Source organism: Talpa occidentalis, unplaced genomic scaffold (assembly GCF_014898055.3).
Source record: "Talpa occidentalis isolate TD23 unplaced genomic scaffold, MPIMG_talOcc4v2.1 talOcc4.10, whole genome shotgun sequence".
In the NCBI taxonomy this organism is placed as follows: domain Eukaryota; kingdom Metazoa; phylum Chordata; class Mammalia; order Eulipotyphla; family Talpidae; genus Talpa; species Talpa occidentalis.
The window spans coordinates 93,595,745-93,615,630 of NW_023600993.1; the positions used below are offsets into that span (position 1 = coordinate 93,595,745).

At 42.7% G+C, this 19,886-nt stretch overlaps 1 protein-coding gene across 4 annotated transcripts in view; it reads right to left on the reverse strand.

The window, feature by feature from the left end:
* CHD6 (chromodomain helicase DNA binding protein 6) overlaps positions 1–19,886 on the reverse strand; it is a 189,447-nt gene that overhangs the window by 14,587 nt on the left and 154,974 nt on the right. For all 4 annotated transcript variants that reach the window (XM_054697659.1, XM_054697669.1, XM_037498908.2 and 1 more), the window contains 7 exons: positions 9,567–9,627; positions 8,597–8,813; positions 6,742–6,950; positions 4,932–6,512; positions 2,760–2,911; positions 2,157–2,360; positions 490–942 (listed from right to left, as the gene is read on the reverse strand). In XM_054697659.1, coding sequence (XP_054553634.1) covers positions 490–942; positions 2,157–2,360; positions 2,760–2,911; positions 4,932–6,512; positions 6,742–6,950; positions 8,597–8,813; positions 9,567–9,627 — 2,877 coding nt within the window. The remainder of the gene's footprint in view (positions 1–489; positions 943–2,156; positions 2,361–2,759; positions 2,912–4,931; positions 6,513–6,741; positions 6,951–8,596; positions 8,814–9,566; positions 9,628–19,886) is intronic.

The window sequence follows — 19,886 nt, forward strand, 5'->3', positions numbered from 1 at the left end:
TCCCCCACTTGACAGGGGAGCTGAGTGAGGCTTGGTGGAGTGCCCAGTGTCGCCTAGTAAGTCAAACAGGAGAGCCAGGATCAACATTCGACAAGTCCTGACTCCTGTTTGTTTCCTCAAATCCCAGCTCCTGGAAAGCCTGCTAACTGGGAGCAATGCTGCCACAAATTCTACCTGCTGTCTTGCATTAACTTTGCTCACACACTAGTGGCTCTTTTGGAGCCTTGAAGGATTTGGATTGTTTCCATCTGAAATGTAAGAAGCCCCGCTGGTTCATTTCTCCAGGTTGCATGCAGATTATGGGCCTTTCATAGGATTAACACTTATTTACTCTAGAAAGACTGAAGGCAAGTTTTAACAGGAGAAAGTAAGTAAGACAACTAAAATAGGGACAAAAATCTCACAGACCAAACACCACGTGTCTGAAGAAGGGTTCACTGCTGCATGTAGAATGGTCAAAGTTATCACCTAGTGGCCACATATACCCACCAAGATTCCTGCCTGAAGTGTTTGCTCCTTCAAAAATATGAGGTCCATCCCTCCATCAACATGTTTCCGCCTCCCTCTCCGTCTCCTGGTGGCAGCATCATCTCTTCTGAGGCTTCCGTTGACAATCTGTCCAGTCACTGGATGGATCAGACCAGCTTGTAGAATCCCAGACAAGTCCATGCCAAGGGCTCCTTGAAGTGAACCAATAGCTCCAATCTTAGGGGTGCTGGCACTCACTGGGAAAGGTGATGTGGCTCCTGGGGATCCCTCTGATGTGCAGGAGAGGTCTATTGCTGACTCTCCATGCCAGCCGTTGAGGACGATGGGGGGGTGCCCGTGGGTGGCAGAGAACTGTTCCAGGCTCCGGGCCTTTGCATCCCTCTCCACCTCAAACTCATAAGGACGTCTGTGCTTTTGTTCATCCTTTGCGAATACTGGAGTTAAGAAGCTCTCCTGCAAACACACACACAGCAAGAGGTTTGACACTACTGACTTCCTTATAAGTTCTTCTAAATCAAGTCTTCTCAAATCACCTGGATAGATTGTTAAAATGCATATTGTATGTCAATGGGCCTGATATTCTGCATTTCTCACAGGTTTTTGATGTTGCTGAAACTGCTAGTGCTTGAAATACACTTGGAATTGCAAAACTGTGATTTAGCGAATCTCAACTTTACCTGTACATAGCAATCAATAGAGAAGTTAAAAAATGCAGTACTCAGTCCACAACCAAGACCTATTAAATCAGAATGAGTAGTTTTTTAAGGTATCCAGCAGATTCCAATGTGTAGTTGGGAGTGAGAACCAATGTGTTAACACTGTATCTCAAACTTGAGTTTTGAGTGTGTAAAACTCAAAACTCTTTCCTCTTTGATTTCCCTAATTTCTATCAGCTGCCATTGCTCTCGCAGCCCTTGAAGTGCTGAACACACGGATCCATTCATGCCTTCCTTGCTTTCCTTACATATATATTAGCCATCAATTCATGCTTACTAATTGCCTCTTTATTTATTTATTTATTTATTTATTTATTTTTTTAAAGAAAGCAATCTTTTTTTTTTTTTAAGATTTATTTATTTATACAAGCACTGGGTACAGTCAGAAGCGCGGGAGGGTGAGAGAATTCACCAGAGCCAGAGCAGGGAGCAGAGCAGGCAGAAGGACCGAAGTACACTGCTGCGGGGAGCAGCGGGCGGCAGGAGAGGTCTGCGCACCATGTGGGACTCTCCTCTGGTGGCCGGGGAGCAGCCGGGGATCGAACCGGTGCTTCAGAGGCTGCGGGCAGCTTCGCAACCCAGCGCTCAACTGCTGCGCCACCGGGGAGGCCCCTGCCTCTCTTTTTTTAATCCAACAGTGACACTAACTTAGTCTAGGGCTGTATCTCTTCCTCAGGTTCCCACGTGGCTCCCAAATGAAGGCACCCCTCTTTCTTGACCCTTGTCGCTCATACACTTAATACCACTCCAGATGAGCTGCAAAAGCCTGCTTCCATCATGCATTTCCCTGCTCCAGAACTCTTAACAGCTCCCCACTCTCAATAGGATAAAATCTAGATTCCTCAATTAATGCTAATGGCTTAAAAGAGAAACCTATCCATCCAGTAAATATTTGTTGAATGAATAGAGAAATGCAAAGTGTCCCTCATTCTTTGTTTCTGGCTGTCTCACCTTCTGGATCTGGGCCAATGCTGTACCGCTGCCGAAGTTGTGTTCCGTCGCCTCTGGCTCTGAGATGCTGCTTCGAGAACCAGCACTGCTGGTTAGCACGGGGGTGGGCAGGGTGCTCGAAGGCTCATACTGCTGGCCAGAGGGCCACTTCCCCTTTAACACCACATGGCAGATGTTATCTAGGCGGTTGATTATCACGCGATCCTAAGAAAAGCATGAAAGCATTAAGGAATAATAAGCACAAAGTGACCAAATTCACAAAGTCTCTTATATCAAGGGTCAAACAGAAGGAGCTGGTTAGCAAAGTGTACGGCCAAATGCACTCACTTTATAAGGCTTAAAGTAAATGTCACAGTCTGGACAACAGAAATGAAAGCCACAGTGCTGTAAACACAAGGACTACTCGACACTGTTCTTTTTTGGTTTAATTAGTCAAGTGCACACATGTATTGTTAATGTTCAAGTGCTATATATAATGGATATACTTTATAGATATGAACTATTTCTGAGCCCACAACTCAGAAACTCTCAAAGGTCTAAATTAAAGGATTCCATTTTCAAAGCTGAGCATGCTTTGTGGAGAAGGCAAGTTCTGGGAGGCACCTTGGGCCACTCGGAGAAGGAATAGAGGGTTTTCTCCTGGAGCAGCTGAGCGATGGTGGGCGCCCGGGCCTCCTGCAGGTCATCCCCAACGTCTCCTGCAATGCCTGATGCTGAGCTCTTGCTCTCCTCTTCGGAGAATTTCCCTGGGTAATCTGGTGAGAAAAGTCAAAAAAAACTTATCAGGTATTTGGGAGACAGAGTGATGTGAGAAAGCATGGAACTATTTCTGTGTCTCCACGAGTGAGAGCAAAGGAACGACCATCAAGAACTTCCCTGTTTGGTACAGTGGACAAGAAGAAATTGAGCACTGCAATATTCCTGATACATTTGAAGGGACAGTCTATGAAATATAACACAGCCAGAGGCTGATGTTAATGAGGAAGGAGGAAAACACATGAAACCACCAACAAAAGTAAAACAGACACAAATAAAATAAGACCATGAACATTAAGTTACTAATGGTGGCGCGAGGTGCTCGCTAAAGCGCATCAGGCTCCTACCGTGTCCACCAGCTCTGCAAGGCGGCAGGGCCACGAAGGACACTGGTGTAGGGGCATGCCTTTTCTGAACCACACTCTTCTTACTCTGTGCTCATGTGGTTGGATTTCTAAGGACTGATTATCTGGTGATTTTTCCCCACAAAAATGGACTTAAAAATCAGTATGTTTTTGTTTTTTGAAGGGGCTCCCTTTCTGGGGGCCTCAGTTCTATAGTTCCACATGAGCTTTGCAATTCAATCTATGGCAGCAACCCTTGGTGGCCTGGGGCGAGGAAGACAGGTATTATCACAGACTGGCTCCTTCTGGGTCAGTAGGTGCTACAAGTTGACCTACTTGCAATTCAGCTTCTCTGTGCTTACTTTAGTCAGGGTGCAAATTTTAATATGGGTTCCCAGGCCTTCCCAAGATAGTCACTAATCACTATGATTAAACCCAAAAGGTGGGGGCTCCCCGGTGGTGCAGCGGTTGAGCGCTGGGTTGTGAAGCTGCCCGCAGCCTCTGAAGCACCGGTTCGATTCCCGGCCACCAGAGAGGGTCCCACATAATGCGCAGACCTCTCCTGCCGCCCACTGCTCCCCTCAGCAGTGTACTTCATTGGTCTGCCTGTTCTGTTCCCTGCTCTGGCTCTGCTGAATTCTCTTACCCTGCCACGCTTCTGATTGTACCCAGTGCTTGCATAAATAAATAAATCAATCTTAAAAAAAAAAAACAAAAACCAAAAGGTGGAGGAGTTTAAAAACAAGAAGAAGGCAAGTAACGCCAGGGAGCTTATTTTAGCTCCTCTCTCTTCCCCTCTCTTTCCCACTGTCTCAGAAGGGAGAGGTATGCCGGTTTAAATCCCCGAATCCTATGCCCACCAAGCACTGGGTCAAGCGCCAACAGGGGTTTATGGCTTTTTGGGTATTTTTTTGATGAAGGATAAATGAACTATTTCTTGTTCACCCTAATATGATTCTGTTGTGTCTGAAGAAGAGGACAGTTAAAAAGGTTAAATTTCACCTGTTATAGCTCAGGATCTGTAAATCATTATATTTAAATCTCTACAAAGCACACACACAGAAATCTCAGGGTTACTTAGATTCTCAACATTTAAAAATTCCTTCTAACTTGAAGCTTTATCTAACATTCTCCTATTTAAAAAGATCCAATCTGTATTTTTGTTGAGTTTGCTGTAACTTTGCTTTTACTTCTGTAGTGGTACTAAGAAGAATCTGAAGTACAGGCACCAATACTGTCAAAGGATTTTGACAAAGACATGTATAAATGGTGCTTCCCTTGCTCGCCTCACTAAGACCAAATTCATCTGTATTTGTGTGGGGTTTCTGGAATTAACTGCACCTGTATTCAATTACAGGTTCATGGTGTTCCCAGCCTGTTCTACTTGACCAATTTGAAGCACCTTATCTAGCAGAACCAGAACTTATGTCCCCTGATGCCACAGCCAGCATCTATCGGGCGAAGCACACAGGCCCGGGCCAAATCACCTGGCTGGTGCTGCAAAGGTGCTGTGATTATCTGTAATCAGACACCTGACTCATTTTCAGACTGAGGCCTGCAACCTCACAAATGGTGAGGTGTTTCAGAAGCCATGGAACTCTTAACATCTCCACTCCCCTCCCTGTCATGTGAGAACTGGCTTATGCAAAATGCCACAAGATCCTATGTACAGTACCTTGGTTATGGCAGCTTCCCTCTCTATCATAGTCATCTTTACTCTCAAAATCCATGTCTTCTGATTTGAGCTCACTTCCTTCAGGAGGATATGGAAGGAAACCTTTCTTCCCTTCTGCACTGTCTTTCCAAGGTTCTTTTAAAAGTTCGTGCTTTACTTTAAATAGCTCTGATGGAATAGCAGTGGGTTCAGCCTCCACTGTGATATTATTGACTTTGTTTTTGTAGATATCTGGGCTATAGCCCTTGGGTTTATCTAATTCAAACCCATTGTTCTCGAGGCCCCGTGTCCACCTTTCCATGTGCTTGCAGTGACACTGACAAGACGCTTGAGGAAAAGCCCTCTGCACTGCAGGACCTGGGCTTGCAACCTCCAGGCTTCCTTTTGTGGCTTCATCTACATGGAAGCCTCGGCTCTTCTCCCTGTGCATATTAGTGCTGGGTTCCATAGGAGGCAGGATCTCTGGCCTTTCCCTCAGGCCTCCTGCATTGCCTGAGTTTTCCTCCTCGTTTTCTTCCTCTTCCTCCTCCTCATCGCTGTGGTTCTGACTCAACATCAATTTACTTTCTAAACTTTTGTTTTCCAATAAATCAATTAACTGCTGATCTGATGACAGGTTTCTTTTGGAGTCACAGACACTAAGATTGCACATATCTACAAACCCACTCTCACTGCCTTGATCCAAGGAAGGGGTGGCTAAGCATTTGGCCTCCAGCTGTCCAAGGCTTTCAGGTCTCTGCCTCGACTCACTGCAGCACAGTTCCCCTTCCTTTGAAAGAGACATCAACAAATGTTTTCCATTCTTAAGGTTCATCTGAGCTACTCCTGCTTCTAAACTACTCATAAGAGAGGGTCCTGAAACCATTTCTGTCTCATGGCCACCAGGATGGCATTTCCCATCTTTGCTTGCTGAGATGGCAGCAGCATCTTTTCTGGGTTCTATAAGGGTACTTGGGCTCTCAGGAAAAGAACCTGGCTCTCGGCCTATGGCCTTCTTACTGTACATCACGCTCTCCAGGGACTCAGGCAGCAGGCTTTCATCATGGGTGATGGAAATGACATCCTGGACTTTAGAAATAAAGTTTTCACAAGTCATGTCAGATAAGCTGCCCCCAGGTGGACCGAGATCATCTCTACCTTCTATTTTCACTAGGTTCTCAGGTTCATTTTCAAGGGACTCCGAAGTCCTGCTCAACTGAGTATATGTAAGAGATTCATACAGTTTGGAATTGGTCTGGTAAAGGCAACAGACACTTTCTGGTGCCTGGATGTCAGTTCTTTTATGCTGGGCATAGTTTCTGTAGGCGTCTAGGAAGGACAGCTGGGGGTCAGTCATGATGTAGTAGTCAGTGCGGTTCAGCCCATGTTTGGCAGTGCCGATGAGCAGGTCCCGGTCATGCTTCCCACACTCCCACCAGACTGGGAGGTAGAGGCTGGGCCTACAAAGCTGAAGGCGTTCATGCAGTTGAGGACACTTCAACACTTGCTCGCGAACCTTCCGTAACAGTTCAATGCGATATAGAGTCCTTGCAGCCCGTTCCTCGGTGATGGGTTCAACGTAGATGGTGGGGTCTGGGGGAACTGGAAAGATAAATACAGAGCTTATCATTTAAGGCATCTTTTATCTGCTTAATTCCCTGGTTCCTTAGCATGGCAACCTTAAGGCAGATGTTTCCCCTGATAAAAATGGAAAGCCAGACAATGGAAGGTTTTTATGAAACAAGGGCAGCTATAATGTAACTATTCCTTGAAAACAAGCATGTTCTTTCCTTATCTCATCTGGGACATACTGACAGGAGAGCTTTCTCACCACCATCTTTCCATGCGGGTAGGCGACAGACATTGCGGCACATGGCCACAAAGCTGTAAAAATAGTGTTCCAGGCTCTCATCTGACTTCTTATCCAAACGGGAAATGATGCGAAACTGTGTCCAGTCAAAGGTTTTCTTTTCTTGATCATAAACAACACCAAAGGATGACACTGCTCTGTAGAAGTCTGCTTGCTCTCTTCTGGTCCACCTGAGATTCAATCAGAAAGGCAAAGTGAGCTGTCTTCCTGCTTTAAAAAATAAGCCAACAACTACTTGTTGAGCACCTACTGGAGAGCCCATGAAGTCAAGAATGCAAGTAGAGCTGGTCTGCCTATTTATCATTTATTGTTTTTATTTACATTAAAATGGGCTGAGAGGCTTATAACAAAAATACCCCATCAGTCTACCATTTTCAAATCTTTCAGTTCTTTCTTCTGGTATTTACCTCTCTATTTCAAATGTGTACACACTTGCTAACTCATGATTTTTCAATTTTAGAAATTACCTAATTTCCTCTTGTGGGAGATAAAGATTTAAAAAATACTATATAATTAAATATTATGCCTTATTTTTCCCAGTATAAGAACATAAAATCATAGTGCCCTGGAGGGGCCTTTCAAATCATTAAATTCACCGCCTTCATTTTACAGAAGAGGAGAGAAGTGGCTCCCTCAGCTGCACATTCTCCCTGAACCACTCTCTCAACTTTGCTTTCCTCCTGGTTTCATGTAGGTTGGTCAGGGTACAAAAGCTCTAGTCTTTACATCATGTAGGGTTAAGACAGTGACTTAAGGGAAACATAATATAAAGCACCAGTCTTCCTGAGGGGCTCTTGGGCATGCTTCTTTCCACCCGAGGAAGTCAGGCCAGGGATGTGCAAGGGGTCAACGGAAAAATGAAAAGCAGGGAAGAGGGGGTTCTGGTTCTTCCCTCTGGAGCTGTAACAGATGGGAAGTATTTTCCTGAACGGTCAAATCTCACAAAGCCAAAACAAGTACGTAGAGATAATTAAATTCATTATATGAAGTTTTTTTTTTTTTAATTCACTGGATATTACATCAAAGGGATGGGGAGATACAAAGACTGAAGGAACTGCAGATTTGTTATATTTTCTGGTGGCCATCATGCCTCGTCTGCCCTGACATTCTGTAGCTACTTTTAGCTTAATTCTCAGATGGGCAAGTAGCTCCTTTATTCCTTTCCTCTCAGCATGTTATGGTACTTATTGCTCTCAGAGGCTTGACAAGGGTTGGTAGTTACATTAAGATAGTTTCAAACCATACTATTCACTCTGCTGCTAAAAAAGCAAATATATGCCAGTGTGGTGTCTTTAAACTTCATTCCCAGAGTCCAGGATCCAAAGTAGGAAAGAGGGTCAAGTTAGAAAATCCTAAAAGTGGGCCTCCCCTGGTGGCACAGCAGTTGAGCGCTGGGCTGCAAAGCTGCCCAAAGCCTCTGCAGCGCCGGTTCGATCCCTGGCCACCGGCGAGGGTCCCACATGGTGCGCAGACCTCTCCTGCCACTCGCTGCTCCCCTCAGCAGTGTACCTCAGTCCTTCTGCCTGTTCTGCTCCCCGCTCTGACTCTGGTGAATTCTCTCACCCTCCCACGCTTCTGACTGTACCCAGTGCTTGTATAAACAAATAAATAAATCTTAAAAAAAAAAAAAAAGGAAAATCCTAAAAGTCTGGGAAGTGTAACCAGAAGGTGTCCTAGAACTCATTAACTGCCCCAGTCAGCATCACTCGGATGTTGGATTTAATTACACTGCATATGAGAACACTTCCTTCCAGCTATCAGCTTGACTTTTTATTTGAGGGCAGTTCGACATGCCCTTTTAGACACTGGCTTTTACCTCTTTTGGGCTTCCTTGTTGATGAGATCCATTTCTGAGGTTCTCCTGAACATCTCGTCCTGGACCCAGTATCCTTGGTTACTTGGTCCCAGAATTTCAGGTCGGCAGAGCTCCTTGCGGTTGCAGCGCTGGTATACAGTGACCAGACGTCTGAGACGAGCTGTGAGAGCAGATGAAACTGGCCAGGGCGATTTGTCTGGGTCGGAGCCATCCTGGGCTTCAAACATCAGAGAGGATATTAGTATTTACAAACAGAACCAAAACAAAGGTGATGTTGCTATTGTTGCTGTTTTGTTTTTAATAAAAACAAAGCTGATTCAATAACCTAGTAGCTGCTGTCTCATAACTAGCACAGGAGTTAGGCAGAGCTGCCAGGGCTGCAATCTTGCTTTAGAGAATGTTTCAGGCTGTGGCCGGCTCTGTCAGCTCACACAAACAAATGTGCCTAGTTCTGTGGAGGCAGAACTGATTGGAGGACGTTGTGGTAAGGAATCTGAACAAGTAGACTGGTGGCCTTCTCTGTATACAACTATAAGCTTTTGTGTAGCTGGGGCTTCCAAATGCCAAAGCATTCATTAAATTTGAATTCAGAAAGATAAACAAAATAAAGCAAAGCAAACCAAACCAACCCCCCTAACTTTTTCCAAAAAGGAAAAAAGAAAAACAAACAAACCAAAAAAACCCCCAAAAATCAAATCAAGGAAACCACGATTCCTTTTTTATCTCTCAGACTTCAGTCTGATCTCAGGTATCATCATTTTCTTCACTTCTGACTTTCAATGGCAGGTGGAGGGAGGTTGTCAGAGCCACTTTAAAGTTTGTGTGACTCCCACAGTGTGAGATGGTCAACTTACTTGGCTTTTTATAAAAGAGCCTCTTTAAAAAACATTAATTTTATTACATTTGAACTCCAGGATAACTACAAACTGGGACCTTACTTTTCTTTGCCTTCAGAAGGACACAGTCTCACCTGCCCGGCTGTCATCCTTCTTATCACCAAAAATGCCATCACCTCCATCACTGGAACTCTCCTAGGGGTAAATGAAGCCATCCCATCAGTAAAACTGCAGCACAGAAGAGACTACCTCAGAAGCCCCTACCACAGAAGGAGCCATCTTTTGCCCATGAACAAAGGCCAAGACAGTCCTTGATAAAGCTTACAGTTTTAAAAGTCATAAAGCAGTTAATGTAAAATAAGCATTACTTCCTGGAATTATGAAATGATTCCACCTGTAAAGAATTAGTTTAAGAAATGATGAACTGGGACCCTCTCCTAGACAATTACATTTTACCAGCACTATTTTAGCTGTGAATTTAAATATTTGTTTTACCATCATCACTTGCAATTTAATACTGCCATTTCACAAAGGCTGTGCCTACATTTTTTTTTTTTTTTGCTTTGAAGAAGTACCATGTTCATGCTCATTATAGTTAGCTTACTTCACAGCAACAGACGCTATTTTCCTAAAACATGACTGCTCCAGACATGAGACCTGATGGCGCAAAGCCCTAGAAATTCAAATTTAAAATCATGATTTGAGGCTTCAAGCAAATCTGGAGTAATATCACAGGCACAGAGCTTATCCAAGTTGGACCATTTGACAAACTGGCTCTAATGTAATCCTTGACCCACCCTTTCCTTGTCTCAGGAATGGAACTTTAAAAGTTCCTTCTGGAACCTATAGAGCAGCTATGTAAACAAATGTTACCTCAATAAAGAACACACCATTAGGATATCTACTATCAAAACAAACAAAAACCTGAAAGATAACAAGGTGGGCGAGGATATGGAGAAAGTACAACTCTGTGTACTGTTGGTTGAACTGTTAAATGGAACAAGTAGCTATGGAAAACAGCATGGGGACTCCACAAAAATTAAAAATTGTATTACCTTTGGAGTTTAACAATCCACTTTGAGTATATACCCAGAAGAACCAAAAGCAAGGTCTCAAAGAGATGTGTGCACCCATTTAGGAGCTCGTGGGCGGGAGTAGAGACAGTACTATTTCTCAAAGGGACACCAATTTTTAGAAGAAAACATCACTTTTTGACTCTTATTTTTTGTTTGACCTAATGAAGGGAGGAAACTACCTAGCATCCAAGCCATGGCAGAGCAGAGGAGAGGCAGAGGCAGAGAGCAAGGGCCAGCTAATCATGGTCTGCAGAACATTTTTGTGTGGGCCTCAAGCTAGAAATGGTTTTTTACATTTTTAATGGTTTGGGGGGAAAAGGAGGAAACTATGCACCAAGACTAGCTGTGGTCCCCAAGTCTAAGATATTTTCTATCTGGTCATTTGTAGAATAAAACTGCTGCCTTCAGGATTCGTACTCACTACAGTGAGTAGGAAGCTAAAACAGGAGGAACTGATGGGCACCACAGCCTCAATAAAGTTCACAGAAACACTCTCTTGAGCCTAATACCATGGAAGAACCTGAAAGTAAAAACTATGAAAAGGTACACGGGGCCAGCGGTGCATTTTCTGAATGCATCTCTCTCCCCAGGAGTGCTAGAACAGCTAACTCACTGAGAACCAAGTTACTCGGGCACTGTGGAGGACCCTCTCCATGGCTTAGTTCAGTGACCAGAGCTGCCTCCCCAGGGAGAAGTGACTACTATCCTCATTTTACAGACACAGAAAACAAGCCCTAGAGAGGCTCTGTAGCTGCCCAAGGTCAGATGGCTGGCTGGCTGCAGAGCTGGCTTTCAAACTCAGGCAGTCTGATCCGAAAAGCCTGTACTTTCAACCATTAACTGATGGGGGAAGAGGCAAGTAAAAAGAGCTGCTGAAGAGCTGTCTTGGGGAATGAAACGTAAATTGAGAATTGGAGAATACCAGCTTAATCTCCCTTCCTCGGCCCAAACCGCTTCCCGCCCTCTAATGACAGAGAAGATGCAGAACCCCAGGTAGATCTCTTATGCTATTTTGAAGCAGATGCCATGTTTTTCTACTATTTAGGTTAATTAAAAAAAAAAAAACAAAAAACTGGCATGCTTTATAGCCTTTCCTGCCACAGCTAACATTTTTTACTATTGTCACAGTATCCATGAAGATCCTTTGAAAGCTGAAATTTGTAAACACAGCCACCTTTAGACTGAGAAATGTCCTAAAGCCTATCAAATGTGGGAGTTGGGTCCTGAAGCTACAATTCTCCTTCTTGTGAGTATGAGGAGCTGATGTTGGCATCACTATGCCCCACATCTGCAGGGGTAGCTGCAAACTGGTGTGAGGTGGACACACACGTACTCAGGGGTCCCTTCCAGTCCATCTAACAATTTCTGCTGGTGTATAGCTAGTAAACCTGAGTGACACTAGGTAAACCCAAGTAAGGAAAGATTCCATACCAACAAATGCCTTGTTCCGGATCCTGCCCTCTCTTGGAGGTGCTTCCTCTCTTTAGAGATAACAGAATGGAGAAACCCTGGTTTACTAGTAGCCTGAGGGAGAGATGCCTTAACCTGAGAAAGCAGCCCGCTTACTGTGAGTGCGTGATGCGCTAAGGCCGTGACAGACTCGGATCAAAAGGAGACCAGAGAGCCCAGCCCCTGAAGTAGCAGTCTAATATTTAGTATCTTATCTTCTGCCTATATGCATGAACTGGAAGAAAGGTTCACCTTAGAAGAGATATGAATCAATCTTTGCAGAGTGAAGAGTCCCAGAGAGTGCTGACAACAACATCAAAACAAAGGCAAGTGGCTATAAAACCCAATTTCTCCATCTTGAGGACACACAGGGTGAGTCCAACAGTCCACCGCACTCTCTAGTAAGCCCATTTGCAAAATAGAGATTATAATACCCTATAGGGTGATAGTGGGGCACAAGTAAATCAACTATGTAAATGTGTAACCAAACCCTAGCACAAAGCAAATGCTCAACAAATGGCAGCTGGGATGAGGAAATACTAATAAACTATGCCAACCACTAAATAATCACTCAACATTTCCACCTTTCAACTATAATATGTACTCTAAGGAAGTCTTTATAATTAAACAGCAAAGACAACAAAGGTCTGTTGAAACCCAGGTAAGTAAACTACCAGATACTGTGCCAGATACTGTACTGAGTACTTTATAAGCATTTACACAGGAGGAAATTGCCAAAGGGGAGGCTGATAATATCTAGGACCACACAGTTATTAAGTGGTGAAGATGGAACTAAAACCCAGGTCTGACTCCAGAGGGTGAGCTCTAATCAGGGCACAGTATTGCCACTGGTGGGGGGAATTCACACTGGGGAAAATCAAAACCACTGTCAGTAACCAATAGCAATGCAAGTCGACTCTGGTTACTTTTCCATGGAGTTACAGAGCTGTTTCCTTATCTGAATACAGACAGTCCAGTCTGCCTTGCATGTGGCTGGCTGCTCCTTTAGTCCTGACTGCCTCTCCCTTCTGGAAGTGATGGCAGAGGTAACACAGACCTGCTGGACCTTCAGATTTAAGGAATCTCCTCTGCTCTGACAAAATCCTAGGGCCAATGCAACAGGTGATGAGCTGTCTTCTTACACTTAGGAAACACTGTCCCGTTTGTCAGGAATTCGCTAGGCTCAGTAGTTTCAACAGTGGAAGAGACACAACCACCAACCTGGTGGTTATGAGAGACATAAATAAATACTGGCCACACAGAGTGATTGATAAGTGTTCCTCAACATAGTGGGAAAACAAAAAATTTCCCAACTCTGGCAGGCCTAAACTGAGTAGAGGAAGGACAACTAACAGGTGACTTTTGAGCTTCATATTGAAGCCTCATATTGCTGTTTTCCTCTTCTCTGGGTTGTGGCTCCTCCCGACACTCGCAAAGATGCAGCTCAGACCCATGGAGATTGACCCCAAGATACTGAGCAAAGTGCTGGCCCGGGGCCCTTCACTGACAAGAGGTCAATCCTAAAGTGTATGTCATGAAGCAGACCACTGGGCACACCTGTAGTACCACAGGACTTAAACACACAGTGGCCAATAACAAAGACAAAGTAGAATGTGAGGATGGGTCAGTTCTGAAACAGTTTCTCTCTGAAACAGGGCTGTTCTCTGAAGACAGAGCAAAATGCTTTGAAAAGAATGAGGCCATTCAGGCAGCTCATGATGCCGTGGCACAAGAAGGCCAGTGTCGGGTAGATGACAATGTGAACTTTCATTTTATTCTGTTTAACAATGTGGATGGCCACCTCTATGGACTTGATGGAGAATGCCTTTTCCCGTGAACCACGGCACAAGTTCGGAGGACACACTGTTAGAGGATGCTGCCAAGGTCTGCAGGGAATTCACTGAGCTGTGTAGCACACAGCTGTCCTCCTTCGGTTCTACAGCTATACCATGCCACTAGCAGTGCTCACCTGCCAATAGAGCAGAGTTTGGTGTAAGCTTCAAATGGTGAAGCCTCCCACCACAGCACATATGTCCTATACCTCAATATCCAATGCTTTAAATGGCTATTTAGGTTTAAGTTAAGACCATGAATGTGGTTGGTTTGTCCTTACAAGGAGTAAAACTTTTCTGCTGATAAGAAAAAAAAAAAAAAAACATACTGAAAGAGTTCTCTATAACACATCTCTGTGTAGAGGCAACAGGATGGACAAAAGCAGAATTTAAAAGATCCCTTGACAGTTTTCATTTCACAGGAAAATCAAGTATTCCTGCATAAGCTTCATGCAGAAAATAGAGGCACATCAAATGTCATTCACATAAAATTCAAGGACTTTATTATGGAAAGGGCACAAGATTTAGATTAAGATAGGAGCACGGGAGACACTGCCCTTGCGTGCTCTAGCTGTGGGACTGTTTCTGGAGCTGACTAAAACTAGATTTCCTCCTCGTTACAATGGGGATAAGGATATTTCCTAACTGAAGGCAAAATGTGTTTTGTCAGCTTGGAAGTACTCAAGTTTAAATATTACTACTATTTGGGATCAGAGACCCCTTAAACACTTAACTCACGAGAAATGTGCACCTGTTCAGTTCCTAACTGAATTTTTCTTACAGCTGGATTTGACCATTTAAGGCTTTAAATTTCCCTGCAAGAGTTTTTTGTGAGCTTGCCCTGGAAATGATGACATCACCCTTCATTTGAAGACCTCCTGTTTTGGAGATTGCCTATTGTTGGAACTACTGCAGAACAGGGGCGGGATGTGCTAATTACATGTTAATGGAAGCTGTGCCACTACTTATTATTACCATTTCTGTTACAAGAGACGTAATCTCCCTCCATACTAGGTCTGATAGATAAAGATTTATCATTCTAGGTTCCGGATCATTCCAAATACAAATAAACTTTTAAACTACCTGCTTTAGAAGGTCTCTGTAGATTCACTGACTGCAATACATCTGAAATCTGTAACTCTTTACCAATCAAAAGTTCTGTTGGTATTATAACAGAGAGGGTGGGGAAGAGGGAATAGATGCTCCCAAATGTCCCTTCTAGCTTACATTTTATGATTCTCTGAATGCCACATTTTGACATGAGATAAAGAACAGCAGAGGAACTTAGGATATGTCACCTGAAGAGAATTAAAGAGATTAAGGTAGCTAGCTTGCTTAAAGAATTAAAAATCCTATTAGAGAGGAAAGAACAATTTTGTTCACTGCAGTACCAGAAAGAAGAGTAGATAGAGACTAACAGGAAGCTGGATTTCTGAGTCAGATAAGTATCACCCAACAATTAAAGAGGCTTCCCTGGGAGTGAGCACTTTTCTCTTTATCCCATGGATCCTGGAGGTACCTACACCTACTGGAATGACCCTGACAGTAATGCTGTTATGGAAACGGCATTGTGAGAGACTACTAGGAGACGTGTTAGGGCTCCTTGCAATGCTGAGTCTGCTGACCTGCTAACTATTCCCCTTTCTATGCCCAAGTCTGACAAATTCTGTAACTACCTGGTCTCCCTGTGAGCAGGAGGTTACTGGTGTGTGTGTGCGCATATGCGCACACACACGCAACAGGTCTCATTGAGATGTTGGTAGTTCTCTATCTTTGTTATTTTAGCATGTGCATTGGAAGTCAAGCTTAATCAATTTATATGTCTACTTTGAAACTGGGAGCAGCCACTCCCCATCCCATCTGCTTTTCATTATTTTCTATAGCCCGTATTTCAGGGTTTTGAAGAGCAAAATAAATAATACAGCATTAATTCTGTAATGAATAATAAAGTAGTTCCAGAGGCTACTTTTAAAGCAGTTCCAGAGGCTGTTTAACCCTATAAAGAAAAATAATTCCTATATGATAACTTAAAGTTATTTTTATTGATTCCGTCACAATCCTCTCAGTGCCCAAATCGCTCCCAAATCGAAGACTGACTGACTAACAAGCCTATAAAGTTTAATGTGAACAGCTTCACAAGCCTGCCCTGTTGATGGTCTGGTGGCTGCCTTCTCACAGAAGCTGCTGCTGGGAAGAAGGATCATCTATGTGTTGTTGAAACACTTTCTACTATCTTGACTATGGAAAGAATACTTGATTAGGAAAAACAATACCAAATATCTAGGGAATATTTAACTCAATTCTGTCAGTGGTGAAATTTTTGCAAAATCTTTTAATTTCCTAGACCTAAGTTTCCTCAGCTCACAGTGAGGGCAATGACAACCGAAGTGCTTACTTCACATAGTTGAGTGCAAGATCAAATTAAACAAGTGGAAAGTGCTGGAAAGAGTAAAGTTCCTTATAAGGTTATCACTGTCATTTCTTTGCTACTTGAGTTGTCTCTATCAGAAAACACAGCCCAAATTCCAAACAATAAGCTAGGGTCTGGAATGGTGAGACCTGAATTTTAGTTGTTCAGACCAGGATCTGAAGCTTCATGCTGATTTGGTTCATTCCGCTGCTTCTTAAGCCTTAGGGAGATATGAAAACATATCTTTGAAAATAATTATTTCCTACTTTGGGAAACTGATGTCACTGCTACAGGAAATCAAAGATAATGGAAGCTGAAGTAACTGGAAGGAAAAAAAAAAAGAATCATCACTCCTGGGTGGTGATAAGGAGAGGAGAGATTATCCTGGGATGGAGTCAGTTGCCACAATAACCTCTGGGGCTCAAAACCCATGAAATTCGAACAGGCTCATTGACTCCACTACTCAAAGCCAGAGAATATGTGGTAAATGGTTCTGGGACTGTAATAAGGTTTGCCTTATACGCAAAGTTCCAGAAGCTATTTTATAAAGTGCAATGCAGACTTCTGAGGAACAAGGAAAATACACATTTCCTTATTCCTCAAAGTGCAACTAAAACCCCTAGACATATATAAAACAATTATAAGCATACTCTGGAAGGGGAAGAAAAGACAGCAAACTTGGGACCTTGGGACCCAAGGAATGATATGGTGGTAAGTTCCATATTTTGTTTTGGCCTTACAACTCTAGATTTGAAGCCAAAGAAGTTGGCTACCTGGAAATGTCAAAGGGTACAGACAAAACAAAAAGCACCAACACAAGCGTGTTATCTCTAGCAAGGATCAGGAAAGGGATAGGTTAATAACACATAAAATGTTAATACAATACCCATCATACTTCAGTCCAATGACACAGATAACTGTGGCTCACCACTTGCATTCCAGTGAACCAAGTGGGGAGCCTTTGTCAGGCTGTAACAAAACACCCATTCCCCTGCTAGGGTGGTGAGAAAAAGTCAAGTGGGGAACCAGGATTGTCATCCCTGACAGGTAATAAAAATAAGGCTCCCCACCTGTGGTGTCAGCTAAGGCAGTATGGGAGCAGAACTTCTGTTTCTGCCAACAATAATGAGAAACAACTGCTTGGTATCAATGAAGGCAGAGTGTGAACATGAACTTCTACTCCCATCTGGTAGTACCAAGTTTCAACTATAAGTGGGGTGTCAGAGGTAGTCAGATGAACAGAAAGTTTAAGTGAGCTCTAGATTTTCACAATACCCTAAATGTCCAGGTTTCAATAAAAAGAAATCACTTATAATACCAACAACCAGGAATATCTCAAACTAAGTGAAAAAGACAATTAACAGATGTCAACACTGAGATGACAAGAGATTTTAGAATTATCTGACACAAGAATTTAAAGCAGTGATCAGTGAGCAAGTCTAGACATGTTTACATAAAAGAAAAAGAAAGTTTCAGCAAAGGAATTATGATCCAAAGAAGAACCAAAAGGAAATTTTAGATTTTAAAAAAATGTAATAACCAAAAAACGAAACAAAAGAACAGCAAAAAAACTTTCATGGACAAACTCAAGAGCAGAATGGAGGACAAAGAGAAAATAATCAATGAACCTGAAAATAGAAAAGAAGGAATGAGCCAATGTGAACAACAGAGAGAAACAGCACACAGCAGGTGGTGTCTTGACATCATGTGCTCCGGACCTGCACCTCTCCTGGCCCTTTGTTGGAGACAACACGCCTCAGCGGACTACACCAAAAGAACAAACCTAGAGATTCAAGACACTGAGCAAACTACAAAAAGGCTGACTTCAAAGAAATCCACAGAAAAGATATCATAGTTAAAATTCTGAAAACTGAAGACAATGAAAAAAAATCTTGAAAGCACCAAGAAAGAAAAGATACCTTAAGACGAAGAACAATAGTAAACAAGACTACGTGCTGTTGGCAGAGGGATAGACAACAGACAATGGAACAGAAGAGAGATACAGAAATAGAGTCACACAAATATGCTCAACTAATTTTCAACAAAGATGCAAAAGCAATTCAGAAGAGGAAAGATAACATCAAAGAAACAAATGGTTCTAGAGTAACTAGGTTAAAAAAATGATACACGATCTAATTCTTCCCAAGTGTATGAAAATTAACTTAAAATAAACCTTAAGACTTAAATGTAAAACTATAAAACTTTAAAAACAAAACAAAATCTTTCAAAATACATCTAGACAGAGATAATCAATAAATTTATCAAATATCCATAAAAGGAACAATTGATTCATCAAAATGAAAAACTTGTTCTATAAAAGACAATGTGAATAGGATAAAAAATACAAACTAGAGGGTGGTAGAGAATGTGCAAACCACTTATCTGACAAAAGACTAGTATCGGGACAAGTAAAGAACTCAAAAATCAATAGTAAAAAAAGAAAACAATACAATTATAAAATGGGCAAAAGACATGAAGAAACATTTCACTGAAGAAGACAGACAGGCAACTAAGCACACAGTAAGACGCTCAACAGTTTTAGGCGTCAGGACAAGGCAAAGATATCACTACCTACCCATCAGATTGGCTCAATAATAAAAAATAGTGCCAACACCAAAAGAAGTGAGGATGATGAGAGTGTGAAATCACTCATATACTGCTGGCAAGAATATAAAGTAGTAGAGCCACTCTGGAAAACAGCTTTCAGTTTCTGAAAAAAGCTAGCCATGTAGCTACCATATGAATCAGCAGCTACATGCCAGGACATTTATCCCAGAGAAGTGAAATCGTATATTCACACAAAATCTTTATGCAAATGTTAACAGAGGTATTTGTAAAAAACAAAAAGTGGAAACAACCCAGATGTTCCTCAACAGATAAATGGTGAGACACACTCTGGCTCCATACCATGGCCCACTACTCAGGGATAAAAAGGGTTGGATTATTGTTACAGTAACTCCCTGGATCAAGCCCCAGCAAAACCAATTCCCAAAGGTTACGCATCGCAGGATTCTATTTATATAAGTCTTAAAATAATAACATTATAGAAATGAATGGGTTAGTGTTTGCTAAGTATTAAATAGTAGGTGAAGGCAGGAAGGAGGAGAGAACGTGGCTGTAAAACTCTGAGGGCTCTTTGTGGTCAAGGAAGAAAATGGGGCCTCCCTGGTGGCACAAGGGGTTAAGCACCTCACTATGGGGCAATCCGCAGCCTCTGCAGCACCAGTCCGATCCCTGGCAGGCCAGGGAGCAAATGTGGCGCAGCAGATCTCTCCTGACTCGCTTGCTGCTCCCTTCAGCAGTGTATTTCAGTCAGTCTACCTGTTATGTTACTCTGGTGAATCCTCTCACCACCCGCATCTCTGGCCTGTACCCCAGCTCTTGTATGCAAAAATAAACAAATTTTTTTTTTAAAAAAAGGAAGAAAATGTATCTTGTATCTTGACTCTATCAATGTCAGTATCATAATATTGTAGATTATTTTTCAAAATGTTCATAGGGTGGGAAATTGGGTAAAAGGTACATGGGAACATTCTGTATTATATCTTATAATTGCCTTCAAAATTTACGGTTATTTTATTTATTTATTTTTAAAGATTTATTTATTTTTATACAAGAGCTGGGGTACATGCCAGAAGTGTGGGACGGTGAGAGGATTCACCAGAGACAGAGCGGGGAGCAGAGCAG